Here is an 18,410-nt window from a genome sequence, read left to right as displayed (position 1 = left end):
ATCATGAATATTCTGTAATTTTGCCACTGTGCACGCACAGCTAAGAGGCCACTTGACTCTCATTTGCTTCCTCTGCCCTAAATATGGACTCTTATCTTGTTTCACAGGGCGTCATTACATAACGCAGGTCTATTTGGGAATCCACAGCATACGTTAATCATTTATAGTGTTTACCTTTGCACTGATGAAGAACTAGCGTGTGGTTGACAGGGTTCATTTAACACGTACTGCTGTGTGAATGAAGCTGTACTCAGACGAGGCCCTGAAGGCAGCACAGAGGCAGCTTGGTACGTTTGATAAAATTACAACTACAACCTTCTCGCCAAAAAGTTTTATTAAAAAACTCTGAAGCATTGATAAAATATGTATACACACAAGATGAGGCTCTTGTTAATTGTAGTACTGTGCTAAGGTCGCTGACCGGTTCTCCTCCGTCTGTTACATCAGCAGAGACTCTCTGAGCAGCTCGTACATCTTCTGGTCCTGTAGAACACACACACAGTGACACACACACGGTAAGGACCCACGCAGGGTTTCACAGTGCATGAGTTTTATCAAAATAGCATCAATGTCAAGCTTTCTAGAATGGCGCCGCTGTCCCCGCAACAAACACATTCCCGAGGACGCTCATGTCTATTTCACATTTTTCAGCAATTTTCATGCCACGGTTAATCTTGATGGCTTGTGTGGGAAGTTCAGGGACGGATGCCTGATGTGTTTAGTGTCGCAGTGTTTACAGGGGGACCGAGCGGACTGGTTTTACTGGCAATTTGATATGAGGGAAGTTCAGACAGGCGACGATAATCTGAAACTTCACATCTACGCTGGAATGCTGCCTCTATAATGGACACAGAGTAATGACCTAATGTGTACTTCTGCCAAATAAAACAGACGCCTGATCGCATGACTTCACTCTCGATGGTGTAGATGGGATCTGCATGACTTCAGGAAGGTTAACGTGTCAACACCTTCACAGAATGACCGCACTTGGAGGGCGGAGTCAAAAGCCAAACGTTAATCTAGTGTAGCCAATGGGAGGGGCACTTTAGCGGATTATGTCAACACCTTAAGTAAAAAACCCTTAAGACATACAAGCCATCTAGTTGAAAGCAAATTAAAGGACAAAATAAAAATATATTACGATCTATTAAAAGATGTTATTTTCGTACCTTTTTGGAAACGGATGGACGAACTTTCTTGAAGGCGTCCTCAAAGTTTTGTTTGCTGACCCTGATGTCAGCGACGTCGCCTGCAGAGGTCGTGTCACCTGCGTGCGACCAGAGAGAAACAAAATGTGAATATGTTTAACATGAAACCCCCATGTTTCTTGATAAGGGAATAAGCAACCCAATGGAAAATGAAAAAAGGAATGGAAGTTACCTGAAGCACTTAGAGAAAACTGTGACTTCATCAGTGCTCTCAGGGCGTTGACACATGCCTCTCGAACGAGTGCAGACAGGTCAGCTCCACTGTAACAGCCAAGAACACACACACACACACACATTGCCGGAGCTGGTTTTCTTCAGATAACATCAGGTTAATAGCTGGCAGCAGACTTACGTGAAGCAATCGCAGCGCTCGTCATTTGCGATCTCTTGGAGGCTCACGTCCTGCGTCATGCGAGGTATCGTGCCCCCCTGCAAAACAGACAGCCGGTTACTGTGTGACTGTCAGATACGGAAAGCTAGAGCCTCGTCACTCGGTGTAGGAAAGGCGGTTTCCAACACTGACCTTGGTAATGGTGAGCAGGATGGCGTGGCGGTCAGCAGGAGGGGGGAGACCCACGTACAGTGTTTTATCCAGACGGCCAGGCCTCAAAATGGCCGGGTCGATGATATCTGATGACGACGAGAGAGTGAAGTATAAAGAGAAGTGTCTCGCTTTGAGGCTGGGTACAGACGACGCAGGAAGCTGAACTCACCCGGCCTGTTGGTGGCGGCCATGATGAAGACCTGCCGACGCGTCTCTAGGCCGTCCATCTCCGTCAGCAGCTGGTTGACCACTCGCACGCTGGCTCCGGACTGAGGGGACAGACACACACATTTGTATTTCCTGTTTTCCCCATGAACAATCGGCTTCAAGTGTGTTCATCCCCTCTCTCACCTCGTGTCCCGAGCGGCGAGGGCACAGAGCGTCGATCTCGTCGAAGAAGATGACGCAAGGGGCCGAGTTGCTCCCTCGTTGGAAAACCTGCCTGACCGCGCGCTCGCTCTCTCCCACGTACTGAAACCCAGCAACATGCAACAAGCGTGTTCACTCTGACCGGCTGAACAAATCGTGCACGAGGCAGATCACACACTCACCATGTTGAGCAGCTCCGGACCTTTGACGGAGATGAAGTTCAGGCCGGATTCATTCGCCACAGCCTGAGACGCCGGACAGAAGTGAAACACAGCCAGGTCAAATTGATTTCTAAGAAGATTTAAAACAACAAAACCAAAAACCAACTGCATGGATGATGTCATGGGGCTGAGAGAACTTCCTTTACAGTGTGACTAGGTGACAGGGTGTTGTGTGGTGTTTGACCTTAGCCAGCAGCGTTTTGCCGCATCCTGGGGGTCCGGCCAGCAGCACGCCCGACGGAGCGCTGAGTCCCAGAGCTTTGAACTGTTGTGGAGAACGTACGGGAGCCTGGAGGAGCAAACGACGAGAGACCGCTCAGGTTTGGCTTCTCAGAACGGAATAGGTCAAAACAAAAGGTTCAGAGTAACAATGTCTGTGTCAAAAGGTCACGGTCCTCACCAGTATGGCCATGGTGAGCTCCTCCCTGACGTCCTGCAGGGCTCCTACGTCCTCCCAGGTGACGTCCGGCACGGTGGCGAAGCCCTCCCTCTTCGCCGAGGGCTGGACGCTGCCGAGGGCCGCCTGAAAGTCTGACATGAGGATGGACATGCTGGCCAGCTCTTCCTCCGACAGCGTCTCTGTGCTCCTCAGCAACAGCAACAGGCGCTGCAGCTCCCCCTGCTGGACAGAGAGCAGATCTCATCAGGGCGTCACAAAGGTACAGCAGCGGGTAATGAGAGTTTGTGCTCCCTGACTCACTCAGACTAGCGGTGGGGTGGGGTTTGGGTCAGGAGGTCATACCTTCATGTCAAGCTGTCCTGATTCTTGCTGAGGTGAGGTGTTCACTTCTGTCGTCTCCATGCTCTTGGTGTTGACTGCTGGGTGATCATCAGTGACTCCTCCAGCACAGCTCTCCACACTGACGGCTCCCTCTGGCAGCGGTGCCTCTTCCTCCGGCTTGCTCGCCTCTTCCTTCGGCTTGCTCGCCTCCTCCTCCGGCTTGCTCGCCTCCTCCTTCTCCTCCTTTGTGTGGCCCTGGCTTTGTGACTCAGACTGTCCCCTCATTTCCAACAGTACCCTGTTTACAGCATTCATGGCGGCCTCGCGGCACAGCGCCATGAGGTCTGCGCCCACGTAGCCCGGGGTGAGCCGGGCCAACTGCTGGTAGTCAAACTCATCTGGCAGCTTCAGTTTACGACACAACGTCTTCAAGATCCTGATGGCACAAAACATTCGGGGTTTAACTTCAACAATCAAACCAGGATCGGCACCAGTTTCCCACCACCAGCTAAAAACGCATGATGATATGGATGTCGTGTCTGACCTGAGGCGAGCTGCTTCGTCGGGGATGCCCAGGCAGATTTCCCGATCGAAGCGGCCGGCTCTGCGGAGGGCGGGGTCCAGGGAGTCGGGCCTGTTGGTCGCCCCGATGACCAAAACCTGAGCGGTGACTGTGAGGCTGTTCAAGTCTGCGGAGAGAGTATGTGCAAGAACAGCTGTCAGTCAAATGTCAGAGCTATGAACTTGCAGCCAGCACATCCCGCTTTCTCCACAATATTCCGTATTTCACATTTTTCAACATCATCATTTTCCAAAACATTTCCAGGTCAAAGCAAGGATGAATCATTTGCGGACCAAAACACGACGCCCTTCCCCCCTGCAAAGCGCGCGCGCACACACACACACACACACACACACACACACACACACACACACACACACACACACACACACACACACACACACACACACACACACACACACACACACACACACACACACACACACACACACACACACACACACACACACACACACACACTCCCAGCAATCACGTTGTGGCTTTACCGTCCATGCAGGAGAGGAGCTGAGCCACGATCCTCCTCTCCATGTCTTTAGAAGCCACCTCTCTCTTCGGCGTGATGGCGTCGATCTCGTCGATGAACAGGATGCACGGAGACGAGCTCTGCAAGGTCGATCAATCAACAGTTCATTGATTGTAAATGATGTTCACAGAGAAAGGACACGATTAACATTGCTAATAATAAGTAATCCAAGTCACATCGATGACACAACATAAGGAATTTGACAGCTGCTTTGCTTTTACTCTCCAGTCGCACATTTGTGGGCAAACCTCTTCCCACACCACAGTACTCACCACAGCCAGGTCGAACAGCTCCCTCAGCTTCTGTTCAGACTCCCCAGAGACCCCCGACACCAGCTCCGGTGCGGCCACCTTCAACATGGGCAGCTCCAGCTCCTGCACAGACACACACAGGAACCCTGATCACACTTGCTCATATCCTTCATCTATCCCTGATTGTGTCCTGATCACATCTGAGCCACAAACGTTTACACCTGATGAGAGAAACACGATTGCTATATGCATACACAGCACCTACCCCGGCAACGGCCTGAGCCAGCAGGGTCTTGCCACAGCCGGGCGGGCCGTGGAGCAGGAAGCCCCGGGGAGGAACCATCCCGAGCTGCTGGTACACTTCAGGGTGCCGCATGTGGATCAGCAACTTGCAAACCTCCTGCCAACATGTAGGAGAAATATCAGAGAATTAAATTACTTTCACTGTTTGTGTTGCCTGCACAGCTGTATGGGACAGAGCCTCTGATTTGATGCTGAGAAAGTCTTCAAAACCAAATCCAAACGTTGCTGTGTTACTTTAATACATTTAAAACTAGAACAGAGCAGAAGGTTTTAAATGTACAAACCGTTAAGGTCTCATCGTTGCCTCCCACGTCTTCAAACTTCAGCGTAGGATATTGGAGCTCTGGTGACTTTGTTTTGGCTGAAATAATGCAGGATGAATTACAATCAATCAATGAAAGTGATGTTGCTGCAGTATTTTAATGTTCTCATGTTGGGTACACACACACAAAACATCAGTATGAGTCAAACTGGAGACACTGCACCTTTTTTGCTTTTAGTTGTTTCGACAGCTCCGCCAGAGCTCTTAGTCCTCTTCTTGGTCTTTTTCAGACTTTTCCCAGGCTTGACCTCTGAAATACCTGTTTGCTGGTGAGGCAGAAACAATAATAAGGTACTAGGGACATTCAGAGAGACATTCAGAGAGACATGCATTTGACGGTTGAACAACACGCCGACGACTACATACACTTACTTTTTCAGTTTCCTTCCCTTCACTTACTTTTGTTGCCGACTTGCTTGTGGCTTCCTCTTCGCACAAGTCGATAAGTATACTGTCCTGCTCAGGGCCTCTTCCCTTGTCGATGAACCAGCCCCCTGTGGAGACCTGTGTCCCTGAGCCGGGATTAGGGTTTGATTTGGGGTTGGGGACACCCCGGACGGGCTGCTCCTCTCTGGGTGAGGACGTGCCGGGGTCAGGCTGGCCCTTCCGGTACAGAGACAACAGAGAGTTGTTCATGTGCTTGCTGGGCTGTGGGAGATGAACAGATATAAAAGCAACGGTAAATACAATCACTTTAATCTGGGAGAAATGGAGAACAGAGACATAACAGTGCTGCGGCGTTATTTCAGTCTTGGGACGACAGCCTTGTTCCTGTCGTAGCGTCTATGCCTCATTACTCATAGATTAGGGTTAAGTAACTTTTAAAATGTCACGCCAGGCTGTTCCTTACAGTCTTGCCCTGAGTGTCCTCCTCACAGTCTGAGGACGTCTCTGAGGCGCTGCTGTCATCACTGTTAACAGACAATTTAGAGGGAATTAGTCATCGATTCCACATGAAGGCATCAACACAAGACGAAGAACATTTAGAGAGAGGAAAACAAGAAAGCGAAACAAACCATCTAATTCTTACTGCAAGGTGCTATTGGATATGCAACATACTTTATTTACTATAAAGCTCTGCTGTAATGTTAAATTCTGATTGGTCCCATTCATCTGTAGTCAATTATTTTCCAAATAATGGCCACTAAACTAATCAACGGGCTGGTCACCTAGGTAACTAGGTAACTCATTACAGCAAGAGTTACAAAGACCTTAACTGAACTATTTTGCAAATTAATTAGTTCATTTAAAATTAATATGCAGTGTGAAAGTACTTGTTTCTATAGCAGGCAGGCGATTCAATGTTTATTATTTTAATGAAAACAATAAATTCTTGTCTCTGTGGTCGGGCTGTTTGTCTGCTTTCTGGATGCCGGGCTCATGTAAACAGGCAGAAACAGGTAAACATGTTCTTTACCGAGAGTTATCGTGCTCATGTTTGGCTCTCTTAGCCAGATGTTTGCTCTCCAGATCATTCATCCCAGAATCCTTCATGACGGCTGCATGCACTGCAAGAGAACAATCACTCTTTAGAGACTTTAGTGCTGCTGAGTCTGTCTGTCTGTGTACATTTGGGACTAAAGGCACCTCGTCCACTGTGACTCACTCACCTTTCTCCACCTGAATCCTGAAAGCCGTCTTGTTTCTCCTGCCATAGTCCAGCCTGAAGACACGACAATGTCTCAATTACTGTTTATAACTTCATTAACCACATCAACACCGACCAGATCATCTATAATTATGATATTTACATGGTGACTGAAAATCTAAATCAAGGTTATGCTGTTATAATCAAAAGAATGTGGTCTGAGTCAATAATCTGTTAGGGGGACAACTTGGCCTTGGTGGAGGTATGTGCTCTGATGAGTGTTTTTCTAGTTCGTCTGAGCCAATGCTTTATGTCAGAGTGTGAACTTGGTGCACTTTCTGGTTATTAAAACGTCAGACTCATCAAGGGTCAGAGGTCACACCTGTGTCTCCTGTCTACATCCTTGTCCTATTAGCTCACCTGTGGAGTCTCTGTAGTTCCAGAGCCATGGCACTAAGGTCCACATACTCGCTGCTGCTGCTCAGATACTAAGAAACAACAACAACAACACATATTCACATGTAGTCGACTTCACAAGAGAAATAACACAAAAGCAGTGGCTGAAGGACATTTAAGAGGGGAGAATAATCAGAAATTAAATGTAAACCACCAATTTTGACATTAAGAATTATGATATTAATGTTAACAGTGCATTTTGTAGCTCTGATCATGACTGTGAGAACAGTGAAAAATGGACTAGAGCAATGAAAGATCACATGTTGTTCCATTCTGACCTGCTCCACCCTCTGCCTGAGCCGGCCGTCCACACATCCTACACGTCTGTCCTTCATGTGTCTTCTGGTGTGACCTGCAGCAGGACAGAGACACAATGAGCTCAACAACAAACATGACCTACTAACGACTGCTTCATAACCACGTTTACATTTTCTGTCCCGTTTTGAGGGTTTGAGGCATTGTAACACACTACATCCCTATATATTCTCCACTCTCATACTCCTTTACAGATGATGTGAAAGCTTAAATACTTTAAGTGTTATATTTAACTGTCACTAACTCTTATAAAGGGAGTTGAATCTCCCTGCTGTACATTACGACACACTCTTCTCTCTGATATGCAGCAGGGAGCTTCAGCTCCACAGCTCAAGAGACACATTTCATGTCAAACGCCATCAAATACACAAACTAACACCGTGATTACAGTGTTAGCGTGTTAACCAGGACTTAACTAAAACAATACCTCACAAAATGTGCCGGGTTGTTCAAGTAATCCGGTTTAGCACGGAATTATTTGAATATACACGCATGGAGGACAACAAGGAAGCCGGAGCGAACACATCCGGGTCAGTCCTTTCACAATAAAACGCGCGCGATGTTATTTTGAATTTACCCACACACCCGTAGTCAGCCTATGAATCGGGCGGTCCATGAAACAAAAAACAAAAATAATGGCAAAGTTCCCTTTTGTGTAGTAGAATATACAGCTTAATGGCGTTCAAATGATATCTCACAAAATAGGATTTGTAGGATTCTCCTCAAAGTAAACCCAAAGCTATTTAAATTCTTTCTGTAATAGCCTGTTCTAAGAAAGCATTACATTACATTACATTACGGTCATTTAGCAGACGCTTTTATCCAAAGCGACTTCCAATAAGTGCGTTCAACAAAGGTAGATAAAAGAACTTCAGGTCACAAGAAATCGTAAAGGTCACAAGAAATCGTAAGAAAGAAGAAGAAAAGCAATATGTAAGAGACATAAATTTGACATAAAACATATATGTCAAATTATAATTCTAAAACAATACATTAAAAAGCTCGGACAATGTAATGACATTTAGACAATTCAGATACACGCACTCGTTTTACGATGAATCACAAAATAATCAATATATAACTTTGTGATTAACTCATTCGCGCCAGTGTCGATGTTTTGTTTTTGGGGTTAATGTAAAAAGATGAAAATTATGACTTCAAACTAAAACTGAAATGGCTGAAACCAAATCCCTGAGTATCTGTGTGAGTTTGTTGCTTTCACTTCCTCGTCGCGCAGTGTGAAGCCTCTTCCTCATTACACACTCACACGCACACAGCACAGCGTGTGTGTGTCTTTGAGAGTGTGTTTGTGTGTGTGTCAGTGATAATGAAGGACGGTGTCAGGGCCGAGCAGCCGCCGGTGTCCCGACAGGACCTCTATCGGGACTACGTGTCGTATTACACGGGGGTCCCGGTGGTGAAGCCCTGTAGCGACCCGGCTCTGCTGGAGAAGGCGGCTCAGTTCCTGCTTGGGGCCCCGGAGCCCACAGGGACCTACACGGTGTTCCCGTTCCACCGGATCCTCCTGGAGACCCCGAACGTAGACTTCAGTAAACACCTGCGGGCCCTCAGCAAGGCCACCGAGGTCCTGGAGACCCTCTGCCTTAACCTGTTCCTCCAGCCCTGGAAGAAGGAGATCAAGACCCTGAAGGTATCACTCGTTCTTTCTTCCTAGTTTGTTTCATCACTCTCATTTATTCCTCTGACATTGTAACATTGCTTTCCCTCTGCTCATATGTGAAGTTTAAATCAACATAAGACTGAACGGACATGAACATGTTGCTACAATTAAACTTCTTTTGGTTTAAAGTCTCACTGCTGCCGCTGCTGGAGGCAGCGTGTTAGAACAACTGTAACACGCATGCAGGGATTCATTAAAAAGTTTGTTACGAATTCAAAGTGGATCTGCGCGATTAAGACAAACCTTCAGATTATAGTTATTGTGAAAATATTGGGATTTGGATTTGATGATGAACATTTTCACGTGACTTTTATTTTCAAGGCCTAAAATGCCCAAAATTACTAATATACAAATTTACTTCACTTTCATAATTAGTACTCACACGTGGTGCATGGGGACGTATGAGGGAAGTATGAGGATATTTCATAAATTGTTATGTTGGTACACAAGGTAATTTGAATTTAGAAAAAGGCTGTTAGAGTTGTAAGGGCAGCTGTTTCTGTACACAAAAGAGTGTTCATCTTCTGGGATCATGAATGTGCTCGATCATTTGCTCTGATGTCATATGTGTTGGTCAGTGGGCAAATGAAACCTCACAAACCGTCTACAGTCATGCATTTGTGGGCAGGCTTTCAGGAAACAATAATAAGCCCATGAAAACAGTACAAGTTCTTGTTTTGTCATATCTTGTTTGGTGTTCACTGAGACATATGTTTGTGTCCCTGTGTCTCTGTCAGACGTATACAGGTCCATTTGTTTACGGCCTGCTGCCGGCTCTCAGCAGCTCTACCCTCCAGTCAGTCCTGGCTTCCATCGGCTACCTGCCCCATCCTGACCATCCTCAAAGGTCAGAAACAAGCAACTATCAGAGGGTAGTGATGCAAACAGAATCTCCGGACAATCATTTGATATTTGACACAGATCCACTGAAGTTCCAGCTTCCAGTCATTCAACAAATAAGATGTAAACCTCATCATAACACTGATATCACAATACTGATGGTGTAGAGTAGTTAGAAGAGATGGAACCAGTTTAGACATCTTAAGGGCTCATTGTTCTGTTCATTTCAGTCTGAATGTATTCTGTGTGTATTCTGTGTGTCAGGCAGTACACACTGAGTGAAGACACTAACCCAGACAGAGCCATTCAGGTGGGCTTTGAGCTGCTGCTGGCCAGGGTGGAATGCTGCGACCTACTGAAGAGCCTGGAGCAGGACCAGCCAGGACCACAGGTAATATCACAGACCATTGACCAGGATTGAAGGACATGGGTTTGGATTTGTTTATTTAAAGTCAAATAGTCTTATTTGTGTCTTATACATGTGATTGGTGTGATGTTGCACTGCAGGATTGGCATGAAATTCTCCAAAGAAGAGCGAGGCCTGTCCAAACGGAGGAACCTGAAGAAAAGAAGACTGTGGGTGAAAAAGAAGAAGAAGTAGAAGAACAAGAACAAGAAGGGGAAGACAAGAAGATGGAGGAGGCAGGCAGAAAAGAGGTCGAGCAACTGGCAACACATAGAGTGAAGCGTGCAGTTAAGCCTCGGCCCCTGCATCGGCGACGCGACTTCATCCCTGAAGACAAGTCCATTATGGAAATGCAGTTGACCTACCCTGACCTGGCAATCAAGGGACGCCCTCTTCTGCGGCACAACAGAGCAGCTTTCATTACGGCTTTGAAAGATGGGACAGCTGGTCCTCTCTCCAATAGTAGTAATAGTAGCAACGCTGCTGACATCGGAAAACCTGGTGAAGTATTCAGAGGGGACTGCTGTGACGGGACCTCTCACCACGGAGATGACAGTAACTGCAGCGTCGGCTCCAGTGATGGCGGCAGACCCGAAGGTGAGCTCAGCGGCCCGAAGGTGATGTCCTTACACCTCACACTTAGAGCTGGAACGAATCCCGAGCCCTCCACGAGGCCGGGAGAGTCTCAGCCCACAGAGCCTCCCACCTGGACCGAGAGAAAGGCTGCATCAGGTAAGACATCATCCACAGGCAAGAGGCCCGATGAGTCTAAGGGAACAGATTGACTAAGGGGAATTGCAAAGGCTTTTAAGGGACTGTAAAGGGTTTTTGGACTGTATGTAATGAGTCACAAGCTGTTATTCATTTAGAGGAGATGAGGGGAATTCTGAACCAGTGTGTGTGTGTGTCAGGTAATGCCATAAGCGTGGCAAACTCAGGGGGGACACATGGTGGACAAATGGAGAATGACAGGCCCTTAAGTAACACATTTGTCATAGGAACCCTCAACAAATAATGAACTTGTTGGGGGTCTATTGGAACCACAGGAGGAACCGTGCCAGTTGAACAATTTCTTTTTCTTCATCTTTCAAACTATATGAAAGCTTTGTTGGATTGCATTGCTCTGGGAATGTTTGGATTTTGGAAATGGGGCCAGGAAATGATTGATTACATTAGTATCTATAAGAAATTTTGATTTGTACAGGGGAGAATAAAAATATCTAAATGAAATGAAGTATACCGGGGCCTTTAGGATCAAGTAGCTGTAACCATGGTGCCCTAAAAGCCAAAATACAGCCATTAATCCATCAAATTCAAATTGTAATAAAGTGTGTGTTGATTTCCATTTTTTTTCTTCCACCAAGTGGGTCTTTACAGTAAAGCTATAATTTATGATAAATAGTGTCGCCTGTCCTTCTGTCCCATGAGTGATTGTATGTTAATGTTGTTGGTGCTGGACTCCAAAGCTTCTCTGACCCTGTAATGTACAAGCAAAACTCTTATTTCCTTTTGCAGATATGAAAAATAAAGTAATGGCAAATACAGAGGATGTGTCTCGGAGTTTCATGGAAGAAGAAGAGGAGCTGAGGGGGCTCGCAGAAAGGATGGCACAAGAGAAGGGGGAGACTGAGGAGGAGGAGGGGGAGGAGGAGGAGGAGAGGGATTTGTACATGTGGGATCCAGTGGAAGACAGAAACACGGTACAATCACATGTGACAGGGAATCCTGATGCCAATAGATCTAAGAGATCTTCTCAGCTGGATCCAGGAGCGATGAAAGGAGAGCAGCAGAGTGTTACCAACTTTGAAACAGGAACTGATGAGAACAAACAGGAAGGAGAATGGATTGACCCAAATATGGAGCAAGAAGAAGTTCAGCAGGCACACAGATGCATTTTGTCACATCTAGATAAGATAAAAAGACGTGATTACCTAAATCAAACCTAAAGTATATCTGAACAACATTATGTCCCGTCTAGGCCGCAATGTTGTGACGTTCTTCTCCACATGTGAATGAAATGTTATGTTGTTTTTTTGTTGTTAATCTTTTTCCTGATGTACGTATGATGTAAATGAAGGGAGCTCATTTATTATGACGCTCATGTTACACGGACTGAAACCTTCTTTCATTGGCTAATAGCTGACAATTTAAACAAAACTTTAATTTGTGAACTCAGGGTTTCAGTGATCATGTGTGTATTGAGGGTATGTGAAGCTCCTCTGACTCTGTTTGCTGCTTCACTTACGTACATGTATGTGGTTAGTGATGTTAAGATGTATGAATAAAAGTGACATTTCAGTGCAGTTATGTGCTTTTTCACTCATTCACTTGTTTCACATACACGGTTCATAGACACTGATTTATGCTGATTTTACAATACATAAGAAATTCCTCTCCATTGCCATAACTGGATTAGAATCAAAGCTTTAACATGCATGTAAATATGTTGTATATATATATTATTGTCCATGTGTTAGACAATGGAACTATAATTTTCCATTAAATACAGAACTAAAGAACCTTAAGGATAAAGACTTGGGTATACAAGGTCCCTAGAGGCCAAATTCTGGTGATTTAAGTGAAATCCTGATTGTAATTCTAACTTCTTGTCACCTAGAGGTCAAAATGAGAAATGAAGGCCACATTTACAACTCACTTTAAAACGCTACCTTTAGTCAAATACATTAACTATTGAAATGTTTAATGTTCATGAACAATGAAGCTGAATCCAGGAGATAAGATGCAAAGATCTTTTAATAGAAAGTGTAAATATGAGACCAGACAACAAATGGTAATTATCAAGTATCAATACATAAGCATATGTAAATTAAAAATAGGGAAATTGCAATGACCTTGTCATTTCGAAACTTTTCAAGTTCAAGAATCAGTGAAAAAAAAAGTTTAAAGTTGCTATTATAAATTAAGATTTCCAGTGCAGATCTCTCTCCAAACCCTTTTTTACTCTAAACCATCTTACACATTCATTTATAGGTTCAGGAATTATTAACACATGTTCAAGTAGCCACTCACTTCGTCCATCTTCTTCAATGTCACAAACATGTAAACTAAAAGCTTAAGTCCCTTCATTTAAAGGTTTTTACAGAGGAACATTGGAGCCCCGCTGCATCTTCCTAATCCCATTTTCCCAGTAACTACAATATTTCACCCCGTGTGACCTTTAGGCATTAAAATAATCAATAAAAACTGCAATAATAAATCAAAGACAACATGATGAAGAATAAAGGCATAAAATTGGGGTCAAGGTATAAACTAACATAAATTTATATAGAGGATAGTGAACATGGTCTAATAATACGCTTTAAGATCTTTGCATCAAATTGGCTTTTTTTTTATTTGAACCAAAAACTGATTTTTTTTTAGTAAGCAGCAGGTCAAATCTTTTATCTTTCATCTCACCACGTCTCTCAAGTTTTCTTTTCTGCCGGCAAAATATCAGCACATTTTTCAACACAATAAACACCATTAATCAATCATCATCCTAAAGTTCAAAGGTTTTTGGTCTGAAGTCAGTTCCAATGGCTCATTTACAGGGACAAAATAAACAAGTGATTTATCTTTTGTATTCCAGTCATAGGTGAACAGGAAAGAGCATAAACAGGGGATGTAATATGTCAGTAACTTCATGACTGAAGGTTTGTGAGGTGAGATTTGTGGTCCTGATGCTGCAGTGAGTGAGTGAGTGAGTGAGTGAGTGAGTGAGTGAGTGAGTGAGTGAGTTAGCTGGCGTGGCTGGGTGGTAAGATCTTATCACGGTTTTCCTCGTACCGGTGGAGCATTTCCTCCAGGTTGTCGTCGGCAGGAATCACCTGCATACACACACACATAATCATTGTCTTAGTGTCAATCATCTTCCCAGTAACACCTAAACCAGAGATGAGTTTCAGTTCCACACACATTGTTTACAGATTGAACTACTACTACTCCACTATCTGCAGTTTCTAACAGCTACTTCCTCAAATTCCACAATAACAATTCTAATCAACTGACAAAGGGCTGTGTGTTCCGGTTTCTGGAATCTATGTAGAAGCCGATATCCTCTTACAGTGCAGTACAACACTGTGGCAACACAACAAACCTCAGACTCAAACCACAGCGACTTATTAGAGCGAATGCACTGACAGGAGAGCTGCTGTCGACCGCATCACTGCTATTTTTACCTGCAAGGTCATAAACCCTCGCAGTGTTGTGGAGGAGAGATTCAAAATGCTGAAAGAAGTGAAACCTCATTATTTTGTGTCTGCGGGGACACACAACTGTGTGCAGCATCGACCCTGGATCCTTGTTCCAAGACCTTTGCATTCCATTCCCCTACAGATTGCACCGATTTACTCAATAAAAGCTTCGTAGACTCATGTGTCTTTTGTTTCTGGTTAGCAGGTAGGAGTGCTTCATTAAATCAGGTCAGTTATTATGTTCTGGTACCCAGTATAGTTGGTTTTCATTTGTTTCCTTTTGTTTTGTTTTCATGAGGGAAATCAACCAATCTGGATTGTCCTGTTTTCTGAAAATAGCATGAAATGAAACTGAAAGCTGGAACCTAACTGCTGCTGCTGCCGCTTACACCACAGGATTCTCACTCTGCCTCATTTATTATTTCCCTGTGTCAGGACAACATATATTATTATTCACATTAAAAGAGGAGAGATCTCTTTGTTCATGCTTGGAGAGTCTGTGATTTGGGTAAGTTGACGCCAAGAGTGGAATCAAACCCTAATGCAACCATGAGCTTCATCAGTATCACATTGACATTTACAATCAATACTGCTGTACTATCTGGACAGTTGATAGTTTGAAGTGTAGAAGAGACACTTCCTGCTTAGCAACTTAAACCTGCCTGTGTGGACTGAACCTGTGATCAGGCTGCTGACTGATATGAAAGCTTCCTCACCAGAACTGGAGCAGAAAGAGGGGACGTGGTTCGGTTGATGAGCCAATCCTCATACAGCTGATGGATCGACTCCAGGTACTCCTGATGGACAGAGAGAGAGAGAGAGAGAGAGAGACACAGAGAAAGAGAGACACACACACACACACACACACACACAGAGACAGGACAGACAGTCATGAGCTCTGTGACCTTTAGTGTTTTGTGCTGTATGAAGTGAAGCCAGACATGTTTGTGTTTGTGTTCCTCACCAGTGGAATGACCTTCTCTTCCTCTCTGCATCTCTTCTTTAACCTCTCATGGCACGTCTGAGGAGACGTCTGCAGGTAGACTGAGGACAAAGACGACACAAGGACAAATGACTGGACAGTGAGTCACACACACATTACTCATGTTTTGTATTCAAAAGACAGCTACAGATCATTTTAGTTCTGTTTTGACTTTTTAAATGAGTCCATTTCAGGGTGGTAGTGTGTGTTAAATGAAATAGGTTGTGTGTGTTTTTGCGCTTGTGTTCTCACCAATCAGGTCAACAGGCATGGATATGTTGGTTGTGATCCATTCAAACCACTCGGTGAGAACAGCATAGTCCACTTCTGGCATCTTCCCACTGAAAAAAACAGTCAATACGACATCATCAGCTCTCCCAAAAACTGTAGGAAATATTCCTTCATAAATCATTTTTCTTCCAACTACACGCAACATTTGACACTAAATTACCTCCTGTAGAGATTCTCCACAAAGATGTACTTGGCGCTGAAGATGGACCTCTCCATCATCCGGACAGGAGCAGCCTGCAAACACAAACACACAGACACTTAGTATTCAGCAGCAACATTGAAATAGTTCTGAGAGGGTTAAAGAGCCATGTGCAGGCTCTTATTAGTGGAATGTTAAGGATAGCATATGTATTAAATGTGACAGAGCAGAAATCTGAAGGAAATGTGAGTGTGAGTCACGGATTGGTCACTTTATTAGCCATGTAAACTATGTGGCGATGACAAACACTGAGTAGGAACACAGTGACTCACGATGGCCGACACGTGTCTATCCAGCATGGTCAGTTGAACGTAAGTCTGCAGTGTGAGGCCCCAACGTGTGGGATCCTGGTACATGAGACCCTGCAGTGACACACAAACACAACAACAACAACAACAACAACAACAAAGTCACCATGCAGCAAGTAGAAACCACACATTCCACTAAAGGAGGATGATGTAATGGTGCCAACATGGTGATGTACAGTACCAGAGGGTTGTGTCCTCGAATGTTCCTCCATTTGGACACGGGTTCTGTTAGGACCTGGGACATGGATTCAGTTTGTTTACACAGAGAAATAAACAGTATCAAATAACACTAAAGAAGCTGTTTGGCTTTGCTTTACCTCTATATTGCCGATTTTGCTGAAATACTCCAGACAGGTCGTCTTCCCGCTGGCGATGTTTCCCTCTATACAGATCTGCTTATATGAACAGATGGACAGAAAAATGCTGATAAAATTCCATAACGTTACCATGGTGCGATAAATAATCCATGATGATGCAACAAGAATCAAAATTGCAAGGTCATCACATATTTTTTTCCTTTATATTTGAGAGAAACTGAGATTTTGTTCTTCCGTTTCCCATCTTTTTGTGGCATCCATCCATCCATCCATCCATCCATCCATCCATTCATTCATCCGTCCATCCATGGTCGGTATCTGCCTGACATCTAATTCCAGATCAGGAGTGCCGATTCATCACATTTCCATCAAACTGAGCCACTTTTCTGATTTGGATCGTGAGCAGAAATACCAAAATTGATGAATGAGGCCTAATGTCTCATCAAAATCATAACTAGCTTGATTTCTAATTTGATCAAAGAGAGGATTTTCAGGAAATAAAAATATAATTGTTTTCACTCATGTTTTAGGTTAACTTGTTTGTATAAGCATAAATAATTTCCCATGACTCTTTAAAGAAACTTTGAGGATATTAGATCATTTTGTGAAACATTTTTAGTCCTGGAGAGCAATGGTTCAAATTCAAAATGTCCAGGATTTTCATTACTGTATAAAAAGCCTCCACATAATGTATGAAAATATGAAAATAATGCAAAATACACTCAGGAAACAATACATATTTACACTACACTGACATGAGCCAAGCAGCCAACAAGGACAAAACTCTGACTTTAGACGAGAGTGGCCACCTACCACAGCTTTCTTATCTTCTCCATTTCGCACCAGCTTCCCTTGGGAGGAAGACAACATAGTGAGAAAAGACTCGATTCCCCTCCTTTCCAGTGTCTGTCTGGCCTCAGAGGTCAACAAGCTACTGCAATCCAAGAGGGACAAAAGGATGTTAAGAACAGCGGGTGCCAAAGGGTTAAGAACAGAGCAGGAAGAACAAGTATCCTTGTATCATGCAGGTCATGTTCATATTCAAAACCCACACAGAGCATTCAAAACTCAACGCCTGGTTAGTTTCCCACCATGAGGGTGAAAAGATGGCATGCAGAGAAGGTGGAGGGTTTGCTTGCAAGAGGAGGAGAATTGAAACAGAAAGAAAAGGAGCAAGCATTCAAAGAGAAACTCAAGGGAAGAGGCAGTATTTACATAATTTATCAGCAACATACAGGTACATAAAAATAGATGACTTACACATGCTCCAGATAGTTATAATTAAAATAGTTATAATTTCATTTCAGATATTTACATCACCGATTGACTTCATGCAAATCATCATGCAAATTGTAACCAGCCCCAAATTAAGCCACGGCAAGTCCACGTCCTTCACTTTGATTTTTCATTCCTACATAAGTCAAGATTCCAGCCAAAACAAAGTGAATATCAATTTAATAATTTGTATTTTGGTCCCATTCATCCGGACACTTTAATAATCCCGCTAACGTAGTCAACATAGTCTCTTTGTCCTTAAACTGATAAAAACAATGAATACAAACCCATTCTATTATTGTTGTCTTGCAGGTTTAACTTGAGATATCATTTGTGATGTTGACATGTTTTGTGGAGGCGGACTGACCTGCCGTGACGTGCTGAGATCCAAAGCGTGAGTGGATCTGGGTTCCGATGTTACAATCCCGGTCTTTGTGACAGCCGGTGGGTCTGAACGTGGATGGAGACAAACCGTAGCGAACCAAACCGAACCTACTGGACCTGGATAGTAACG

The 18,410-nt window shown here is 44.2% G+C and overlaps 3 protein-coding genes across 10 annotated transcripts in view; 1 reads left to right on the top strand and 2 right to left on the bottom strand.

Annotated features, from left to right (window-relative positions):
- Nucleotides 1-304: 304 nt before the first annotated feature.
- nvl (nuclear VCP like) lies at nucleotides 305-7,929 on the bottom strand. 2 transcript variants are annotated; one of them, XM_076163316.1, is made up of 24 exons: nucleotides 7,832-7,929; nucleotides 7,368-7,441; nucleotides 7,054-7,121; nucleotides 6,656-6,708; nucleotides 6,463-6,553; nucleotides 5,896-5,956; nucleotides 5,445-5,693; nucleotides 5,209-5,311; nucleotides 5,008-5,084; nucleotides 4,686-4,820; nucleotides 4,442-4,543; nucleotides 4,132-4,249; nucleotides 3,608-3,752; nucleotides 3,085-3,499; nucleotides 2,743-2,961; nucleotides 2,527-2,631; nucleotides 2,304-2,366; nucleotides 2,104-2,223; nucleotides 1,922-2,021; nucleotides 1,732-1,838; nucleotides 1,561-1,637; nucleotides 1,381-1,469; nucleotides 1,170-1,267; nucleotides 305-483 (listed from the first exon to the last, which is right to left on the bottom strand). In XM_076163316.1, the coding sequence occupies exons 2-24, from the start codon at nucleotides 7,422-7,424 to the stop codon at nucleotides 439-441; spliced, it is 2,697 nt and encodes an 898-aa protein (XP_076019431.1). In that variant the 5' UTR covers nucleotides 7,425-7,441; nucleotides 7,832-7,929; the 3' UTR covers nucleotides 305-438. The 2 variants fall into 2 exon arrangements, with proteins under 2 accessions (XP_076019431.1, XP_076019426.1); XM_076163311.1 differs by having other exon boundaries at nucleotides 306-483; nucleotides 2,743-2,964.
- A 678-nt stretch (nucleotides 7,930-8,607) lies between these two features.
- Nucleotides 8,608-13,334, top strand: LOC143011119 (uncharacterized). The gene is made up of 5 exons (XM_076163837.1): nucleotides 8,608-9,055; nucleotides 9,823-9,932; nucleotides 10,190-10,316; nucleotides 10,433-11,063; nucleotides 11,847-13,334. Exons 1-5 carry the CDS (start codon nucleotides 8,732-8,734, stop codon nucleotides 12,275-12,277), a joined length of 1,623 nt encoding a protein of 540 aa, XP_076019952.1. The 5' UTR covers nucleotides 8,608-8,731; the 3' UTR covers nucleotides 12,278-13,334.
- Nucleotides 13,068-18,410, bottom strand: part of tk2 (thymidine kinase 2) — a 5,426-nt gene continuing 83 nt past the window's right edge. Inside the window, exons 1-10 of one of the 7 annotated variants that reach the window (XM_076163874.1) lie at nucleotides 18,264-18,410; nucleotides 17,435-17,555; nucleotides 16,622-16,699; nucleotides 16,486-16,539; nucleotides 16,269-16,358; nucleotides 15,958-16,031; nucleotides 15,759-15,847; nucleotides 15,489-15,568; nucleotides 15,241-15,321; nucleotides 13,068-14,158 (exon numbers count right to left, since the gene is read on the bottom strand). The exon at nucleotides 18,264-18,410 is cut by the window's right edge and continues 83 nt beyond it. In XM_076163874.1, coding sequence (XP_076019989.1) covers nucleotides 14,069-14,158; nucleotides 15,241-15,321; nucleotides 15,489-15,568; nucleotides 15,759-15,847; nucleotides 15,958-16,031; nucleotides 16,269-16,358; nucleotides 16,486-16,539; nucleotides 16,622-16,699; nucleotides 17,435-17,491 — 693 coding nt within the window. In that variant the 5' untranslated portion in view covers nucleotides 17,492-17,555; nucleotides 18,264-18,410 and the 3' untranslated portion in view covers nucleotides 13,068-14,068. Of the gene's footprint in view, nucleotides 14,159-15,240; nucleotides 15,322-15,488; nucleotides 15,569-15,758; nucleotides 15,848-15,957; nucleotides 16,032-16,268; nucleotides 16,359-16,485; nucleotides 16,540-16,621; nucleotides 16,700-17,434; nucleotides 17,556-17,673; nucleotides 17,817-18,263 lie in introns of those variants that run through there. The other 6 variants (XM_076163893.1, XM_076163884.1, XM_076163902.1 and 3 more) reach the window with 6 other exon arrangements.

The sequence above is a fragment of the Genypterus blacodes genome, unplaced genomic scaffold (genome assembly GCF_046128005.1).
Source record: "Genypterus blacodes isolate CSIRO-AG114 ecotype Tasmania unplaced genomic scaffold, CSIRO-AGI_Gbla_v1 ptg000012l_1, whole genome shotgun sequence".
Taxonomy (NCBI): domain Eukaryota; kingdom Metazoa; phylum Chordata; class Actinopteri; order Ophidiiformes; family Ophidiidae; genus Genypterus; species Genypterus blacodes.
The sequence above is the reverse complement of the archived record's forward strand: the minus strand, read 5'-3'. Positions and strand labels throughout refer to the sequence as shown.